Consider the following 18,249-nt stretch of genomic DNA (forward strand, 5'->3'; position numbering starts at 1 on the left):
GTGTGTGTATGGAATGAGCTGCCAGAGGAAGTGGTGGAGGTTGGTACAATTACAGCATTTAAAAGGCATCTGGATGGGAATATGAATAGAAAGGGTTTGGAGGGATGTGAGCCAAGTGTTGGCAAATAGGACTAGATTGGGTTGGGATATCAGTTTAGCACGGACGAGTTGGACCGAAGGGTCTGTTTCCATGCTATACATCTCTATGACTATACAATTAACATTTACTTATTAATTACATATAATTAGTCTACTTAAGAGCTAGCGAATTCCAGCTGAGTGCAAACAAAAATTAAAAGCACTTTGATTCTTTAATATGCCAAAATGCAAAAATAATTTTGCTGAGAAACCAAAGAGGCAGAAAACCATGTCATTTAGGCAGTTGGCTGGAAAGTTAACTTGAAAGCTAAGGAATAGCTCCACCTACTGACTGTATCTGGGAGGATTCTGGATCAGTGGTGCTGGAAGAGCACAGCAATTCAGGCATGTCCTCGGATGCTGCCTGAATTGCTGTGCTCTTCCAGCACTACTGATCCAGAATCTGGTTTCCAGCATCTGCAGTCATTGTTTTTACCTTTGTATCTGGGAGGAACCAGGTCAGCTGTTTGCGATTTCTTGTCTACAGCATTGTAACAGTAACTATCTTTTAGGAAGTATCAATCCATTTTTCTAGCATTAATACAGTTAACCAGACTTAATAGTAAAATAATTATTTATGTAATTAACTACTCCTCGTTACTCAAGTGTCCCTTCTACCAAAGTCTTATTAGACCATAACATATAGGAGCACAATTAGACCATTTAGCCCATCAAGTCTGCTTTGAGGTTTGATCATGGCCGATGTATTTCTCAATCCCATTCTCCTGTCTTCGCCCATAACCCTTGACCCTCTTTGCAATCAAGAACCTTTTTTGGTCTTAAACACACAACGACTTGCCCTCCATAGCCCTCTACAGCAAAGCGTTCCACAGATTTACTAACCACTGGTTGAAGAAATTCCCCCATCCTTCATTTCCAAGGGTCATCTCTTCACTCAGACACTGTGTCCTCTCCTACTAGTGGAAACATCTTCTCCACATCCACTTTATCCAGGCCTCTCAGTATTCTGTAAGCTTCAACGAAACATCCCTCATCCTTCTAAATTTCTGAGTGCAGACCCAGAGTCCTCAACCGCTCCTCATATGACAAGCCCTTCATCCACAGATTATTCTTGTAAACCTCCTCTGGACCCCTTCCAACACCAGCATTTCTTCATCATTCAATATGAGGCAGCCCTGCGGACTATGGAAAGGGTTTGCGATAGAAATCTACCAAAAGATGAAATTATCACAAGGTACAGTAATCTTAGAATCCACACTAACCTGTCCAATCGAGTGCTGCACCTACTCCAACTTGACAGGCAGAACCATCACTAGTAATTGGCTGGGCCAGTGCTGGCAGGAAATATATAAATAAAGATCCCTGGAGCTGTCTGCAGTTAAAAATAGGAGAAATTAGTTACTAAAAGTGCAAACATATACTCCCTCGTGCGTCAACCATGGCTCAGTAAATAGTACTCTTGCCCAAATCAAAAGGTTCTGGATTCAACGGTCCTTCACTATGTGAGCAGAAATATCTAGATACTACCTTGTCGGCTCCTGTAAGGATGGTGCATGCTTCAGAGAGAAAGCCATCCCATCCTTCTAAATTTTAAAAAATATATTTTAAAAGTACTTTACTGACATCCATTGATAATGAAAAGTACAGGCAACTGTGGGCCATCGTCGAGTACATCTCTGATTCTGTGACAAGGAGAAAGAAATCACTGGACGGGGAGAAAAACTGGATGAAAACCAAAAGCAATAATGATCCATTACCCAGAAACGAAGATTAATCCAGCAGAGGTTGCTTCACCCACAGGGTAAGAACATTCTACACCAAGCTCCATGCCCACTGGATAAATGGAAAATCCAAGCAGCCCAAAAAGTGAGCATACTACAGCGAGTCCATAAGGTTGATCTCTCATACGTGAAACCTGAAAATGCAGAAAAGTGATATTGGCACGACACCAATTCAAATCTTTCAGTTTAGAACATAGAATGATATAGGGCAGAACAGGCCCTTCAGCCCTCGATGTTGCGCCGACCTGTGAACTATTCTCAGCTCGTCCCCCTATGCTATCCCAAAATCATCCATGTTTTCAAGTCTATTTCATAAAACAATTCTAGTAAAAGGAAATAATTCTCAACATAAGAGTTTAAAACATTCAACAGGTCAAACAACACCTACGGAGAGAGAAGCACCAATATTTTGGATCAATGGTCCTTAATTAGAACTCTCTACACAACCTGCTTAACGAACCCAGGATAAGGAGAAAGTGAGGACTGCAGATGCTGGAGGTCAGAGTCGAAAGAGAGTGTGGTGCTGGAAAAGCACAGTTGGTCAGGCAGCAACCAAGCAGCGAGAGTGTTGACGTTTCAAGCATAAGCTCTTTTCTTGATGAATTGTTTATGCTCAAAACATCGACTCTCCTGCTCCTCAGATGCTGCCTGACCAGCTGTGTTAACCCAGGATCAGCCAGCCTTCAGAAATAACTGGCAGCTTAGTGCTTTTTCTTTATCCACGTCATCTCAATTAGTTGTTTGACTTCCGCCATTATAAACTAAGTCTCAAGTGTTTAATACCCTCATGAGCTGCAGTGTTAAGTATTTATAATCATAGAATCATCAGTGAATAAGGCATTTCAGCCCACTGTGTTGTTGCTGGCCCTATTATCACATGCCAATCTCTTCCTTTTCCTCATATCGTTGCACACCATTTCTATCTAAATACAATCAAATGCTTCTTGAATGTCTCAATTGAACCTGCATCCACCACACTTCCAGAAAAGGCATTCCAGACCCTAACAATTTGCCACGAGTGCTTTTCACACATCATCCTTGCTTCGTTTACACAACTGAAGTTGAAATTTGTGCCCTTTCATTCTTGCTTCTTTTACACATGAAAACAGTTTCACCATATCTGTTCAGGCCACTTATGGTTTTGAACACCTAAAGTCAGATTTTCACTTTTGTTCTGGAGAGAAGGCGGAGAGAAGTACAGCATAGATACAGGTCCTTCAGCCCTCCAAGCCTGTGCTGGTCATCATGCTCTAATTAAACCATAAAACAAACCTTCTGCCCTTATTCAGTCCGCATCCCTCTATTCCCTTCCTATTCATGTAACCGTCCAGGTGCCTCTTAAATGTCGCCAATATGCCTGCTTCCGCCACCTCTTCTGCCAGTGCTTTCCAGGCTCCTACCACTGAGTGAAAGACTTCCCTCACAGATCTCTCAAACTTACCCCCTCTCACTTTGAATCTGTGACCCCTTATAATCAAAACTTCAACCCTGGGAAAAAGCCTCTGACTATCTACCCTATCTATGCCTCTCATAACTCAACCTCTATCAGGTCTCCTCTCAGCGGCTGTCTTTCCAGTGAAAACAATCTTAGTCTTTTTAACTTTTCCTCACAGCCAATGTCCTGGAGACCAGGCAACATCCTGGTGAACCTTCTCACCAAGGCTTCCACCTCCTTCTGGACATGGGACGACCAAAACTGCTCTCAATCCGCCAAATGCAGCCTAACAAGGGTCTTGTATAGCTGCAAAAATGGTTTGTCCACTCTTGTACTCCACGTCCCAGCCAACGAAGGCAAATATGCCTTCCTGATTAAGGGCTTTTGCCCAAAACATCGATTCTCCTGCTCGTTGGATGCTGCCTGACCTGCTTTGCTTTTCCAGCACCACACACAACACTAATCTCCAGCATCTGCAGTCCTCATTTCCGCCAAGTATGCCGTAAGACTTCCTAATCGCCCTGGCCACCTGTGTTGCCACTTTTAGGGAACTGTGACCTGCCACACCCAGATCTGTCTATACGTTAATGTTCCTAAGGGTTTCTGCAGTATAATTCAAAATGCATCAACTCGCATTTGTCTGGATTAAACTCCACCTGCCATTTCTGTGCCCAACTCACCAATCTATAACCTGTTGTATCCTTTGACAATTGTCAGCACGATCAGCAACTCCACCAATCTTGTGTCATCTGCAATGTAACTCATCAGACCAGCCAAATTTTCCTCTGGATCATTTATATATGCAACAGCAAAGAACCAAAGACTGAACCCTGTGGAACACCACTAGTTACTGAAAAGCACCTTTCTACTTCTACCCTCTGTCTTCTATGACTAAGCTATTTTTTGTATCCATTTAGTAAGCCGACTCCAAATCCCAGGTGCTTTTAGTTTTTGTATCAAATGCCTAACTAAAGTCCATATAAACAATCCCAGCTTCTTCAATCCATCCTCAGAGATTGGTTCCAGCTATGAGAAATTCATTCAAGTAAATTGCTTCTGCACACAATCTCCAATACGTTCTCAGCTTTCCTATAATGTGGTATCCACAAACTGTGTGTCATATTCCATTTAAGGTCTAATAAAAGGTCATATACAAGTTCACCATCTCCTCCTCGATCTTGTACTTTGTGACCCTATTAATAAAGCTGAGAACATTATATGGTTTATTTACAGCTCTCAACACCTGTTCTGCCCTGTTAAAGATCTTTGCATATATAACCCCTAGTTCCTCTGTTTCTTCATCCCTTTTTAGATTTGCACCCACTATTTTATATTGTATTGCAGTATTCTTCCAATTAAAGAGCAGCACCTCAGTTCTCTGCATTGCACCTCATCTGCTACCTGGTTGGAGTAAGACCTGACATCGGAAAATGGCCGTGCTTGTTGGAGGTCAGTCATCGCAACTGCAGGAATTCTCTGCAGGGGCTCCTCAGGGTAGTGTCCAAGACCCAACCATCTTTAGTTTGTTCATCAATGACCTTCCCTTCATCATAAGGTCAGAAATGGGGATGTTGGCCAATAATTGCACAATGTTGAGCACCATTCACAACTCCTCAGAAACTGAAATAGTCTATATTCAAATGCAACAAGACTTGAACAATATCCAGACTCAAGCTGACAAATGACGAGTAAAATTCATGCCACACAAATGCCACAATGAATTTCCAATAAAAGACAATTTACTCACCACCCCTTGACATTCAATGGTGTTACCATCACTGCCTTGCCCCACTATCAATATCCTTGAGGATGCCATTAATCAGAAACTCAACTCGACTCACCACATAAACAGTAGCTACAAGAGAGGTCAGAGGCTAGGAATACTGTGGCATGTAACTCCCCTCCTGACTCTCTAAAGCCTGTCTACAAGGCACAAGTCAGGAGTGTGATCCACTTGCCTAGATAGGTGTAGCTCCCACCACAACACTCAAGAAGCTTGACACCACCCAGGACAAAGCAGCCCGCCTCACTGGTGCCACCTCCATGGGCATCCACTCCTTCCACCACTGACACTCCGTAGCAGCAATGCATACTACCTGCAAGGTGCATTGCAGACATTCACCAATGATCTTTATACAGCATCTTCCAAACCTGCAACCACTTCCATCTGGAAGAATAATGGCAGCAAATGCATGGGAACACCACTACCTGCAAGTTCCCCTCCAAGCTACTGACCATACTGACTTCACCATTCCTTCACTGTCACTAGGTCAAAATCTTGGAGCTCCCTTCATAGGTGGACTGCCTTCTCAAGCGCAATTAGAGACAAGCAATAAATGCTGGCCAACCAACAATTCCCACATCCAATGAGTAAATAAAAAAAACTTTCCATTTACCATCAACTTGTCAACATCTTTTTGAGTTCCATACTGTCATCCTCACACTTTACAAATAGAATCATACAGCACGGAAACAGACCCTTCGGTCCAACTTGCCCATGCCGACCACAGGTATCCCAATGCAATCTAGTTCCACCTGCCAGCATCTGGCCCATATCGCTCTAAACCCTTCTTGTTCATATAGCTATCCAAATGTCTTTTAAATATTGCAATTGTACGAGCCTCCACCACATCCTCTGACAGACCATTCCGCGCACACACCACCTTCTGTGTGAAAAAGTTGCCCCTTACGTCTCTTTTATATCTTTGCCCTCTAATTATGGACTCCCCCACCCCAGGGAATAGACCTGTCTATTTACTCTACCCATGCTCATGATTTTATAAACCTCTATAACGTCACCCCTCCTCAGCTTCCAACACTCCAGGAAAAACAGCCCTAGCCTATTCAACCTTTCCCTATAGTTCAAATCCTCCAACCCTGGCAACATCTGGGCAGCACGGTGGCACAGTGGTTAGCACTGCTGCCTCACAGCGCCAGAGACCCGGGTTCAATTCCCGCCTCAGGCGACTGACTGTGTGGAGTTTGCACGTTCTCCCCGTGTCTGCGTGGGTTTCCTCCGGGTGCTCCGGTTTCCTCCCACAGTCCAAAGATGTGCAGGTCAGGTGAATTGGCCATGCTAAATTGCCCGTAGTGTTAGGTAAGGGGTAAATGTCGGGGCATGGGTAGGTTGCGCTTCTGCGGGGCGGTGTGGACTTGTTGGGCCGAAGGGTCTGTTTCCACACTAAGTAATCTAATCTAATCTAATCTAATCTAATCCTTGTAAATCTTTTCTGAACCCTTTCAAGTTTCCCAAAATCCTTCTGATAGGAAGGAGACCAGAATTGCATGCAATATTCCAAAAGTGGCCTAACCAATGTCCCAATAAATCCTCAGGACCTTATCAGGCGTACCCTAGAACTTTGAGAAGCTAGGGAAGTGATTGCTGAGTCCTTTGCCGAGATATCTGTATCATTGGTAGGCACAGGTGAGGTGCTGGAAGACTGGAGGTTGGCTAATGTGGTGCCACTGTTTGAGAAAGGTGGTAAAGACAAACCAGGGAACTATAGATCTGTGAGCCTTAGGTCAGTGATGGGCAAGTTGTTGGAGGAAATCCTGAGAGACAGGATGTATTTGGAAAGGCAAGAGCTGATTAGGGTTTAGTCAACATTTCTTTGTGCATGGGAAACCATGTCTCACAAACTTGGAGTTTTTTGAAGAAGTAACAAAGAGGATTGATGAGGACAGAGTGGTAGACGTGATCTATTTGGAGTTCAGTAAGACGTTCCACAAGGGTCCCCATGGGAGATAGGTGGGCAAGATTAGAGCTCATGGAATACAGGGAGGACTAGCCATTTGAACATAGAACTGGCTGAAAGGTAGAAGACAGAGAATGGTGGTGGAGGGTTGTTTTTCAGACTGGAGGCCTGTGACCAGTGGCTCTTCCAAATATTGCTTCATCTGCAAACTTGGATATTGTCTCCCACTCATGAAGATTCAAATCATTAATATACATCAAGAAAAGCAAGAAATGGCTGTAAAGCTCCTCCAGTGATTGAAGTGGTTGCAGCAACAGACTTCAAGAAGGCACTGCCAGCAAGGCAACATCTGGCAGCAGAGTCAGCGACTCCTGGGCACAATAAGCCCAGAGCTGGGACTCTCGATTGTGGGGTGAGTGTGGGTTCAGCATGGGACCCAGCATCAGTGGCAACGACCACGAGGTAGGCCCAGCTGCGAAGATATAGAGCCTGAAGAGCTGTGACTCCTACAGTGATGGGTCTTGAACAGGCGGTGGTGAGGCGTGAGCTGGCTCAGGTATATTTTTTTATCTGTTTTATTCTTAAACTATTCAAAATGGTACCACATTGTGGCAACTGTTGAAGCTTTTCACTATTCTCTGTATAATACAAATACAATAAAAAAATAATTGAAGTGACCCAATACCAACCCCATGGGAACTACATAAAAAGTTTTACAGCCTGAAAAATAATCATTGATCATGACACCTTGACTATCAGTCAATTTTGCATCTACATTGCCATTGTCCTTTTTTATACAATGTCACACAACCTCTCATGAGACTTGAGGCACTGTATTAAATGGTTTCTGGAAATGCATGTATTCCATCACAAAACTTTGACCCTCACAGCATCACACACTACAGAAGCCCAGTCGTCCATTAGATATACACCCAACTAAAACTCCTCTAAAATTTACACTCGCTTCACTTTCCATCCCTTGAATGTTCTGACATTTCAAGTTCTTATTAAAATGTTGAGGTTTCCTGCTTCAATTACCCTCTGAGGCAGTCCATTCCAGATTTCCACTAACCTCAGTGAAAATATTTTTCAAATCCTCTCTAAATCTTCCATCTTTTCAAATTGGAACTCAAAATAATTTTATTTCCCCTTGTTAGTGACCCTTCAACTAAAACAAATAGCTGCTTTCTATCCACCTTGTCCATATTTTTCAAATTTATGCATCTCTATCAAGTCCCCTCTCACTCTTCCGTTCTGAAGAAAACATCCTGAGCTTATCCAGTCTCTCTTCTTAGCTCAACTACTCCATCTCAGGCAATATCCTGGTGAATCTGCTTTGGATGTCCTCCATTGCATTTACGTATATCCTTCCTATAGAGCAGAGACTAGAACTACACAGAGGACTCCAGCTGTGACCTTACCAATGTTCTGTACAGCTCCAACATAACCTCCCTGCTCAGTGCCTTGATTGAGAAAGGCAAGTGTCTCAAACTCTTGACTAATGTATAACCCATCTCGCTATCTTCAGGCATCTGTGCACAAGCACCCAAATATCCCCTGGTCCAGAGCTTAGGGTCAATAACCAGGGGGCATAATTTTAAGGGGAAAGGTAGAAATTTTAGATGACAGTCATCAAGTCACACAGTCGTAGAGCTTGGAAATAGATTCTTTCGATAACTCATCTACACTAACCAAGTTTCCTAAACTGAACTCGGTCCCATATGCCTGCATTTGGCACGTCCCTCTAAACCTTCCTTATCCATTTACCTGTCCAAATGTCTTTTAAACATTGTAATTGTACTCGCCACTACCATCTCCTCAGGCAGTTCATTCCATATAGGCAGCAACCACTATGAAAACCTTGTCCCTTAGGTCCCTTTCAAATCTTTCCCTTCTCACCTTAAATCAATGCCTTTTAGTTATGAAATGACCCCACTCCTGGGAAAAGACTTTGGCTATCCACCTTATCTAAGCCCCTCATGGTTTTATAAATCTCTAAAAGGTCACCCCTCAGCGTCCGACACTCCAGGGAAAGAAGTCCAGTCTATCTAGCCCCTCTTTAGAACTCAAACCTTTCAGTCTTGGTAATATCCTTATACATCTTTTTCTTGCACCCTTATCAGTTTATTAACATCCTTCCAAAGCAGGGTGACCAGAATTCTCCCCATGTCTGCGTGGGTTTCCTCCAACTTCCTCCCACAATCCAATGTGCAGATCAGGTGAATTGGCTATGCTAAATTGCCCATAGTGTTAGTTGCATTAGTCAGGGTTAAATATAGGGTAGGAGAATGGGTCTGGGTGGACTACTCTTTGGAGGGTTGGTGTGGACTTGTTGGGACAAAGGGCCTGTTTCCATACTGTAAGGTATCTAATCTAAAATTGTACATGGTACTCCAAATATAAATCCTTTCACCCAGTGGTGAAAATTTACAATGCACTTCCTGAGAATTCAGTTGAGACAAGGAAGCTCAACCTTTAAAAAGCACTTGGAAGTGCACATACAATTTGTTTCAACTAACTTGGCAGAGAGGTGTGATCCAGGGAGAATGTTCAGCAGGGGGAGACGAACAGCCAAAATCAGAAGAGACAGTAAGTGAGTCAAGTGAACAAAAATTATAAACCAGTTAAGGCACAAGAGAATTTGGTAAGATTGGAGTCTGATTTATTGTGACATATATTGAATAGTGAAAAGCATAGTTTTCCGAGCTACACGGGCAGATCGTACAAAGTTCATCTGGGTAGCAGATCAGAGTGCAGAATATAGTGTTACGGCCACAAAAAAGGTGCAGAGAGAGGTCAATATTAACGTTTGAGAGGTCCATTCAAGAGTCTGATGACAGCGTTGAAGAAGCTGTTCTTGAATCTGTTTGTACATGTATTCAAATGTTTATATCCCCTGCCCAACGGAAGAGAGTATAACTGGGATGGGAGGGGTCTTTGATGATGTTGGTTGCTTTCGTGAGGAAGCAGGAAATATAGGCTCTCTATAGTTTGTGGTGGTCTTGGGAAGAGCAGTTGCCAAACCATGTGGTGATGCATCCAGATAGGAAGCCTTCTCAGGTGTAGCTATAAAAATTGCTAAGAGTCTTCATTAACAAAGTTCATTAGCTACCTGAGGCATTGTTATGCTTTTCTGACCATCGCATCGATGTGGGTGGACCAAGACAGATTGTTGGTGACATGTATTGAGATAGTGATTAGTCTTGTTTTGCATGCTATACAGGCAAAGTGCACTGTACAAAGTGCATCAGGGTAGAAGAACAGAGTGCAGAATACAGTGTTACAACTACAGAACTTGTGCTCTTGACCATCTCCACTTCAGCACCACTGATACAGTGTTCTCCACTCTGCTTCCTGAAGTCAGCGAGCAGCTCCTTCATTTTGCTGACATTGATGGAGAGATTGTCGTCTTTATACCATGCCCCTCAGCATGGTACTGCTATACTCTGTCTCATCACTGTTCAAGATCTTACCTATAATGGTGGTGTTATCAGCAAACTTGAAAATGGAATTGGCGTTGAATTTGGCCACACAGTCCTCAGGAATAAACGTTGTATAGTAGGGGGCTAAGTACACAGCGCTGTGGGGCAATGGTGTTGAGGATTATTGTGGAGGTGGTGATTTTGCTATTTTTACTGATTGCAGTCAATAGGTTAGGAAGTCGAGAATCTAATAACAGAGGGTGGAGAAGAGACGTAGATCGTGGAGTTTGGAGAAGAGTTTGTTTGGAATTATGGTGTTGATGCAAAGCTTTAAATGATATGCAGGAGCTCGATATTAGGATTAGATGGTATTTATTTTAATGCAAGAGTCTCACGAACAAGACAGATAAGTCGAAGGCACAGATTAAAACATAGGAATTGGTGTCGTTGCTGTCACTCAGACATGGTTGAAAAAGGGGCAGGACTGGTAGTTCAATATTACAGGATTTAGGACCTACACGAGAGACAGGAGATTAAAAAAGGAGGGGGTGTCACAATATTGATCAGGGAATTGGTAATGCAGATGATGTAGAGAATTGATATAGAGTCCTACAACATGGATACAGACCCTTTGGTCCAACCCGTCCACGCCGACCAATCTCGTCCCACCTGCCAGCACCCGGCCCATATCCCTCCAAACTCTTCCTATTCATATACCCATCCAAATGCCTTTTAAATGTTGCAATTGTACCAGCCTCCACCACAGCCTCTGGCACCTCATTCCATACACGTACCACCCTCTGCATGCGAAAGTTGCCCCGTAGGTCTCTTTTATATCTTTCCCTTCTCACCCTAAACCTATGCCCTCTAGTTCTGGACTCCCCAACCCCAGGGAAAAGACTTTGTCTATTTACCCTATCCATGACCCTCATCATTTTGTAAACCTCTATAAGGTCACCCCTCAGCCTCCGACACTGCAGGGAAAACAGCCCCAGCCTGTTCAGCCTCTCCCTGTACCTCAGATCCTCCAACCCTAGCAACATCCTTGTAAATGTTTTCTGAACCCTTTCAAGTTTCACAACATCCTTCCAATAGGAAGGAGACCAGAATTGCACCCAATATTCCAACAGTGGCCTAACCAATGTCCTGTACAGCCGCAACATGACCTCCCAACTCCTGTACTCAATACTCTGACCAACAAAGGAAAGCATACCATGTGCCTTCTTCACTATCCTATCTACCTGCGACTCCACTTTCAAGGAGCTATGAACCTGCACTCCAAGGTCTCTTTGTTCAGCAACACTCCCTAGGACCTTACCATTAAGTGTATAAGTCCTACTAAGATTTGCTTTCCCAAAATGCAGCACCTTGCATTTATCTGAATTCAACTCCATCTGCCACTTCTCAGCCCATTGGCCCATCTGGTCCAGATCCTGTTGTAACCTGAGGTAACCCTCTTCGCTGTCCACTACTCTTCCAATTTTGGTGTCAGCTGCAAACTTACTAACTGTACCTCTTATGCTCGCATCCAAATCATTTATGCAAATGACAAAAGGTAGAGGGCCCAGCACCTATCCTTGTGGCACTCCACTGGTCACAGGCCTCCAGTCTGAAAGACAACCCTCCACCACCACCCTTTGTCTTCTACGTTTGAGCCAGTTCTGTATCCAAATGGCTAGATCTCCCTGTGTTTCATGAGATCTGACCTTGCTAATCAGTCTCCGATGGGGAACCTTGAACGCCTTACTGAAGTCCATATAGATCACATCTACTGTTCTGCGCTCAATCCTGTTGACTATCCCTAATCAGTCCTTGCCTTTCCAAATACATGTACATCCTGTCCCTCAGGATTCCCTCCAACAACTTGCCCACCACCGAGGTCAGGCTCACTAGTCTATAGTTCCCTGGTTTGTCTTTACCGCCCTGCTTAAACAGTGGCACCACGTTTGCCAACCTCCAGTCTTCCGGCACTTCACCTGTGACTATCGATGATACAAATCTCTCAGCAAGAGGCCCAGCAATCACTTCTCTAGCTTCCCACAGAGTTCTCGGGTACACCTGATCAGGTCCTGGGGATTTATCCACTTAACTGTTTCAAGACATCCAGCACTTCCTCCTCTGTAAGCTGGACATTTTGCAAGATGTCACCATCTATTTCCCTACAGTCTACATCTTCCATATCCTTTTCCACAGTAAACACTGATGCAAAATATTCATTTAGTATCTCCCCCATTTTGTGGCTCCACACAAAGGCCACCTTGCTAATATTTGAGGGGCTCTATTCTCTCCCTAGTTACCCTTTTGTCCTTAATATATTTTGTAAAAACCCTTTGGATTCTCCTTAATTCTATTTGCCAAAGCTCTCTTATGTCCCCGTTTTGCCCTCCTGATTTCCCTCTTAAGTATACTCCTACTTCCTTTACACTCCAAGGATTCGCTCGATCTATCCTGTCTATACCTGACACATGCTTCCTTCTTTTTCTTAACCAAACCCTCAATTTCTTTAGTCGTCCAGCATTCCCTATACCTATCAGCCTTCCCTTTCACCCTGACAGGAATATACTTTCTCTGGATTCTTGTTATCTCACTTCTGAAGACTTCCCATTTTCCAGCCGTCCCTTTACCTGCGAGCATCTGCCTCCAATCAGCTTCCGAAAGTTCTTGCCTAATACCGTCAAAATTGGCCTTTCTCCAATTTAGAACTTCAACTTTTAAATCTGGTCTATCCTTTTCCATCACTATTTTAAAACTAATAGAATTATGGTCGCTGGCCCCAAAGTGCTCCCCCACTGACTCCTCAATCACCTGCCCTGCCTTATTTCCCAAGAGTAGGTCAAGTTTTGCACCTTCTCTAGTAGGTACATTCACATACTGAATCAGAAAATTGTCTTGTATGCACTGAAGAAATTCCTCTCCATCTAAACCTTTAACACTGTGGCAGTCCCAATCAATGTTTGGAAAGTTAAAATCCCCTACCTTAACTACCCTATTATTCTTACAGATAACTGAGATTTCGTTACAAGTTTGTTTCTCAATTTCCCTCTTACTATTGGGGGGGGGGGGGTCTATAATACAATCCCAATAAGGTGATCATCCCTTTCTTATTTCTCAGTTCCACCCAAATAACTTTCCTGCATGTATTTTCAGGAATATCCTCCCTTAGCACAGCCGTAATGCTATCCCTCATCAAAAATGCCACTCCCCTTCCTCTCTTGTCTCCCTTTCTATCCTTCCTATAGCATTTGTATCCTGGAATATTAAGCTGCTAGTCCTGCCCATCCCTGAGCCATGTTTCCATAATTGCTATGATATCCCAGTCCCATGTTCCTAACCATGCCAAGTTTATCTGCCTTCCCTGTTAGGCCCCTTGCATTGAAATAAATGCAGTGTAATTTATTAGTCCTACCTTGTCCCTGCCTGTTTGATTCACTTCTGTTCTCAGCTGTACCAGTCTCAGATCGATCCCTTTCCTATCTCCTTGGGTCCCACCCCCCACCTTACTAGTTTAAATCCTCCCAAGCAGTTCTAGCAAATTTCCCTGCCAGTATATTAGTCCCCTTCCAATTTAGGTGCAATCCCAAATAAAGCAACATAGGAATTAGCAGAAGCAGGCATTAGAGCAATTCAAAGTCACTCCACTTGATCTTATGCTGGTCTCAACTCTTCGTTCTTGCCTGCTCCATGTCGTCCTTTTTCCCACTTTTCATCAAAAAACATATCTATTTCTTTCTTGAATCTATTGATTGGGGCAGTGAGTTCCATAGATTCACAACTCTCAGTAGTAGTTTCTCCTTATCTCAGTTTTGAACCTCCCTCTTTCTCTACCTATGCCCTCTGGCTCTCAACTGCTCCACAAGGGGTACCATCTGATCAGCATCCACCTTACCAATCACTTTAACATTTTACGTACCTCAAGCAGATCCTCTCCCCACCCCCCACCCACTTCTTCTGAACTCCAGCGAGTAGAAGCCCAAGCTATTCAACTGCTCTTCATACCATAGTCCTTTCATCCCTGGAATCAATACGGTGAACATCCCACAAACCGCCTCCAGTGCCACCTCATCATTCCTCAAGTAAGGAGGCCAAAGCTGGACACAATATTCCAGGTATGGTCTCACCAATGCCTTATATAATTTGAACAACACTTTACTTTTATAATTCAGTCCGTTTGCCATAATTGCCAGGATTCCATTTACCTTTATTATATGTTGCATCTGTATACCCACTTTCTGCAATTCATGCAGAAGGACACCCACACCCTCCTGCACCGACGCACTTTGAATCTGCTTTGCATTTAAATAATAATTTGCCTTTGCATTTTCTCAGCTAAAATGGACAACCTCACACTTATCCAGATTAAACGCCATCTGCCAGATTCTGGGCCATTCTCTGAGCCTCACAATATCCGTCTATAAACTCTATATCGCCTTGTCACAGCCTGCTTTCCCAACTATTTTAGTATCATCTGTGAACGTTGCTATGTTTCACTCTGTCCCTACTTGCAGATAATTTATAGTGATTGTGAGAACTGGACCCTACGGCAGCCCACTAGTTACAGCTCACCGTCAAGAGAAGGACCTCTTTATCCTGAGAGAGGAGTGTGTGTTGCTGGAAAAGCACATGTCAGGCAGCATCCGAGGAGCAGGAAAATCGCCGTTTCGGGCCAGAGCCCTTCTTCAGGAATGAGGCTGAGAACCTCGGAGAGGAGAGATAAATGGGAGAGGGATGGGGCTGGGGAGAAGGTTGCTGAGAGTGCAAGAGGTGGATGGAGGTGGGGGTAAAGCTAATAGACAATACACAATAGGTGCAGGAGTTGGCCATTCTGCCCGCACCACCATTCAATATGATCATGGCTGATCATCCTTAATCAGTATCCTGTTCCTGCCTTATCTCCATTACCCTTGATTCCACAATCCTTAAGAGCTCTATCCAACTCTTTCTTAAATGAATCCAGAGATTGGGCCTCCACTGTCCTCTAGGGCAAAGCATTCCACACAGCCACCACTCTCTGGGTGAAGAAGTTTCTCCTCATCTCTGTCCTAAATGGTCTGCCCCGTATTTTTAAGCTGTGTCCTCTGGTTCGGCACTCACCCATCAGCGGAAACATGTTTCCTGCCTCCAGAGTGCCCAATCCTTTAATAATCTTATATGTCTCAATCAGATCCCCTCTCAGTATTCTAAACTCAAGGGTATACAAGCCCAGTCACTCCAGTCTTTCAGCGCAAGGTCATCCCGCCATTCCAGGAATTGACTTTGTGAACCTACGCTGTACTCCCTCAATAGCCAGAATGTCTTTCCTCAAATTTGGAGACCAGAACTGCACACAGTACTCCAGGTGTGGTCTCACCAGGGCCCTGTACAGCTGCAGAAGAACCTCTTTGCTTCTATACTCAATCCTTCTTGTTCTGAAGGCCAGCATGCTGTTAGCCTTCTTCACTACCTGCTGTACCTGCATGCTTACCTTCATTGACTGGTGTACAAGAACACCCAGATCTCTCTGTACTGCACCTTTCCAAAATTAATTGCATTTAGGTAGTAATCTGCCTTCCTGTTCTTGCTACCAAAGTGGATAACCATACATTTATCCACATTAAACTGAATCTGCCATGCATCTGACCACTCACCTAACTTGTCCAGGTCACCCTGTAATCTCCTAAAATCCTCATCACATTTCAACCTGCCACCCAATTTAGTATAATCAGCAAATTTGCTAATGTTATTGCTAATACCATCTTCTATATCATTAATATATATTGTAAAAAGCTGCGGTCCCAGTAATGATCCCTGCGGTACCCCACTGGTCACTGCCTGCCATTCCGAAATGGAGCCGTTTATCACTACTCTAGGTCAGAGAGGAGGGTGGAGCAGATAGGTGGGAAGGAAGATTGACAGATGGGACAGGTCATGAGGATGGTGCTGAGCTGGAAAATTGGAACTGGGTTAAGGTGTGTGGGGCAGGGCGGGGAAGAAGAGGGGGAAGAGAGAGAGAGAGGAAATGAGGAAACTGGTGAAGTCCACATTAATGCCCTAAGTTTGTGGCACCTTGTCAAATGCCTTCTTGAAGTCTAGGTGCACCATATCCACCGGATCCCCATTGTCCTCAGGCGACTGACTGTATGGAGTTTGCACATATTCTCCCAGTGTCTGCGTGGGTTTCCTCTGGGTGCTCCGGTTTCCTCCCACAGTCCAAAAATGTGCAGGTTAGGTGAATCAGCCATGCTAAATTGCCCGTAGTGTTAGGTGCAGGGGTAAATGTAGGGGAATGGGTCTGGGTAGGTGCACTTCGGTGGGTCAGTGTGGACTTGTTGGGCTGAAGGGCCTATTTCCACACTAAGTAATCTAATTTAATTTAACATTACAGCGCAGTACAGGCCCTTTGGCCCTCAATGTTATGCCGACCTGTGAAACCAATCTGACATCCATATAACCTATATAATTCCACTATCATCCATATGTTTATCCAATGATTATTTAAATGCCCTTAAAGTTGGCGATTCTACTACTCTTACAAGCAGGGCGTTCTATGCCCTTACTACTCTGAGTAAAGAAACCTCAGACATCTGTCCTATATCTATCACCCCTCAATTTAAAGCTACGTCCCCTCGTGCTAGCCATCACCATCCAAGGAAAAAGGCTCTCACTGACCACCTTAACTAATCCTCTGATCATCTTGTATGTCTCTATTAAGTCATCTCTCAACCTTCTTCTCTCCAACGCAAACAGCTTTAAGTCCCTCACAGCCTTTCCTCAAGACCTTCCCTCCATACCAGGCAACATCCTAGTAAATTTCTTCTACACGCTTTCCAATGCTTCCATATCCTTCCTATAATGCGGCGACCCAAGTTTTGTACAGCTGCAACATGACCTTGTGGCTCCGAAACGCAGTCCTTCTACCAATAAAAGCTAACACCCCACATATGCCTTATTAACAACCTTAACCTGGGTGGCAACTTTTAGGGATCTATGTGCATGGACACCAAGATTTTTCTGCTCATCTACACTACCAAGAATCCTACCATTAGCTCAGTACTCTGCATTCCAGTTGTTCCTTCCAAAGTGAATCACCTCTCACTTTTCTGCATTAAACTTCATTTGTTACCTCTCAGCCCAGCTCTGTAGCCTAAATCCCTCTGTCACGTGCAACATTCTTCTGCACTATGCACAACTCTACTGACCTTCGTGTCACTCGCAAATTTACTAACCCATCCTTCTACGCCCTCATCCAGGTCATTTATATAAATGACAAACAGCAGTGGCCCCAAAACAGATTCTTGCGGTACACCACTGGTAACTGAGCTCCAGGATGACCATTTCCTATCAACCACCACCCTGTCTTCTTTAAGCTAGCCAATTTCTGATCCAAACTGCTAAATCACCTTCAGTCCCATGCCTCCATATTTTCTGCAAAAGCCTATCATGGGGAACCTTACCAAACTCTTTACCAAAATCCATATACACCACATCAACTACTTTACCTTCATTCACCTGTTGGTCACCTTCTCAAAGAACACTAAGGTTTGTGAAGCACGACCTATTCTTCTCAAAATCATGTTGACCATCCCTAATCAAATTATTCTTTTCTAGATGATTATAAATCTTATCTCTTATAATCCTTTCCCACACTTTATCCACAATTGAAGTAAGGCTCACTGGTCTATAATTGCCAGGGGTGTCTCTACTCCCCTTTTTGAATAAGGGGACAACATTTGATATCCTCCAGTCTTCTGGCACTATTCCTGTAGGTAATGATGATAAAGATCAAAGCCAAAAGGTTCTGCAAGAATTTCAGCAAGTTTGTCAAGCATGATGTGCCCTTC

General features: G+C 43.8%; 1 protein-coding gene across 4 annotated transcripts in view; it reads right to left on the reverse strand.

The window, feature by feature from the left end:
• slc49a3 (solute carrier family 49 member 3) overlaps positions 1–18,249 on the reverse strand; it is a 98,159-nt gene that overhangs the window by 9,327 nt on the left and 70,583 nt on the right. For all 4 annotated transcript variants that reach the window (XM_043674549.2, XM_043674547.2, XM_043674546.2 and 1 more), the window contains 2 exons: positions 1,857–2,014; positions 1,362–1,471 (listed from right to left, as the gene is read on the reverse strand). In XM_043674549.2, the coding sequence (XP_043530484.2) occupies positions 1,362–1,471; positions 1,857–2,014 (268 nt within the window). The remainder of the gene's footprint in view (positions 1–1,361; positions 1,472–1,856; positions 2,015–18,249) is intronic.

Source organism: Chiloscyllium plagiosum, unplaced genomic scaffold (genome assembly GCF_037043375.1).
Source record: "Chiloscyllium plagiosum isolate Xiang-an unplaced genomic scaffold, Cpla_swu_hap1 HiC_scaffold_36, whole genome shotgun sequence".
NCBI lineage: Eukaryota > Metazoa > Chordata > Chondrichthyes > Orectolobiformes > Hemiscylliidae > Chiloscyllium > Chiloscyllium plagiosum.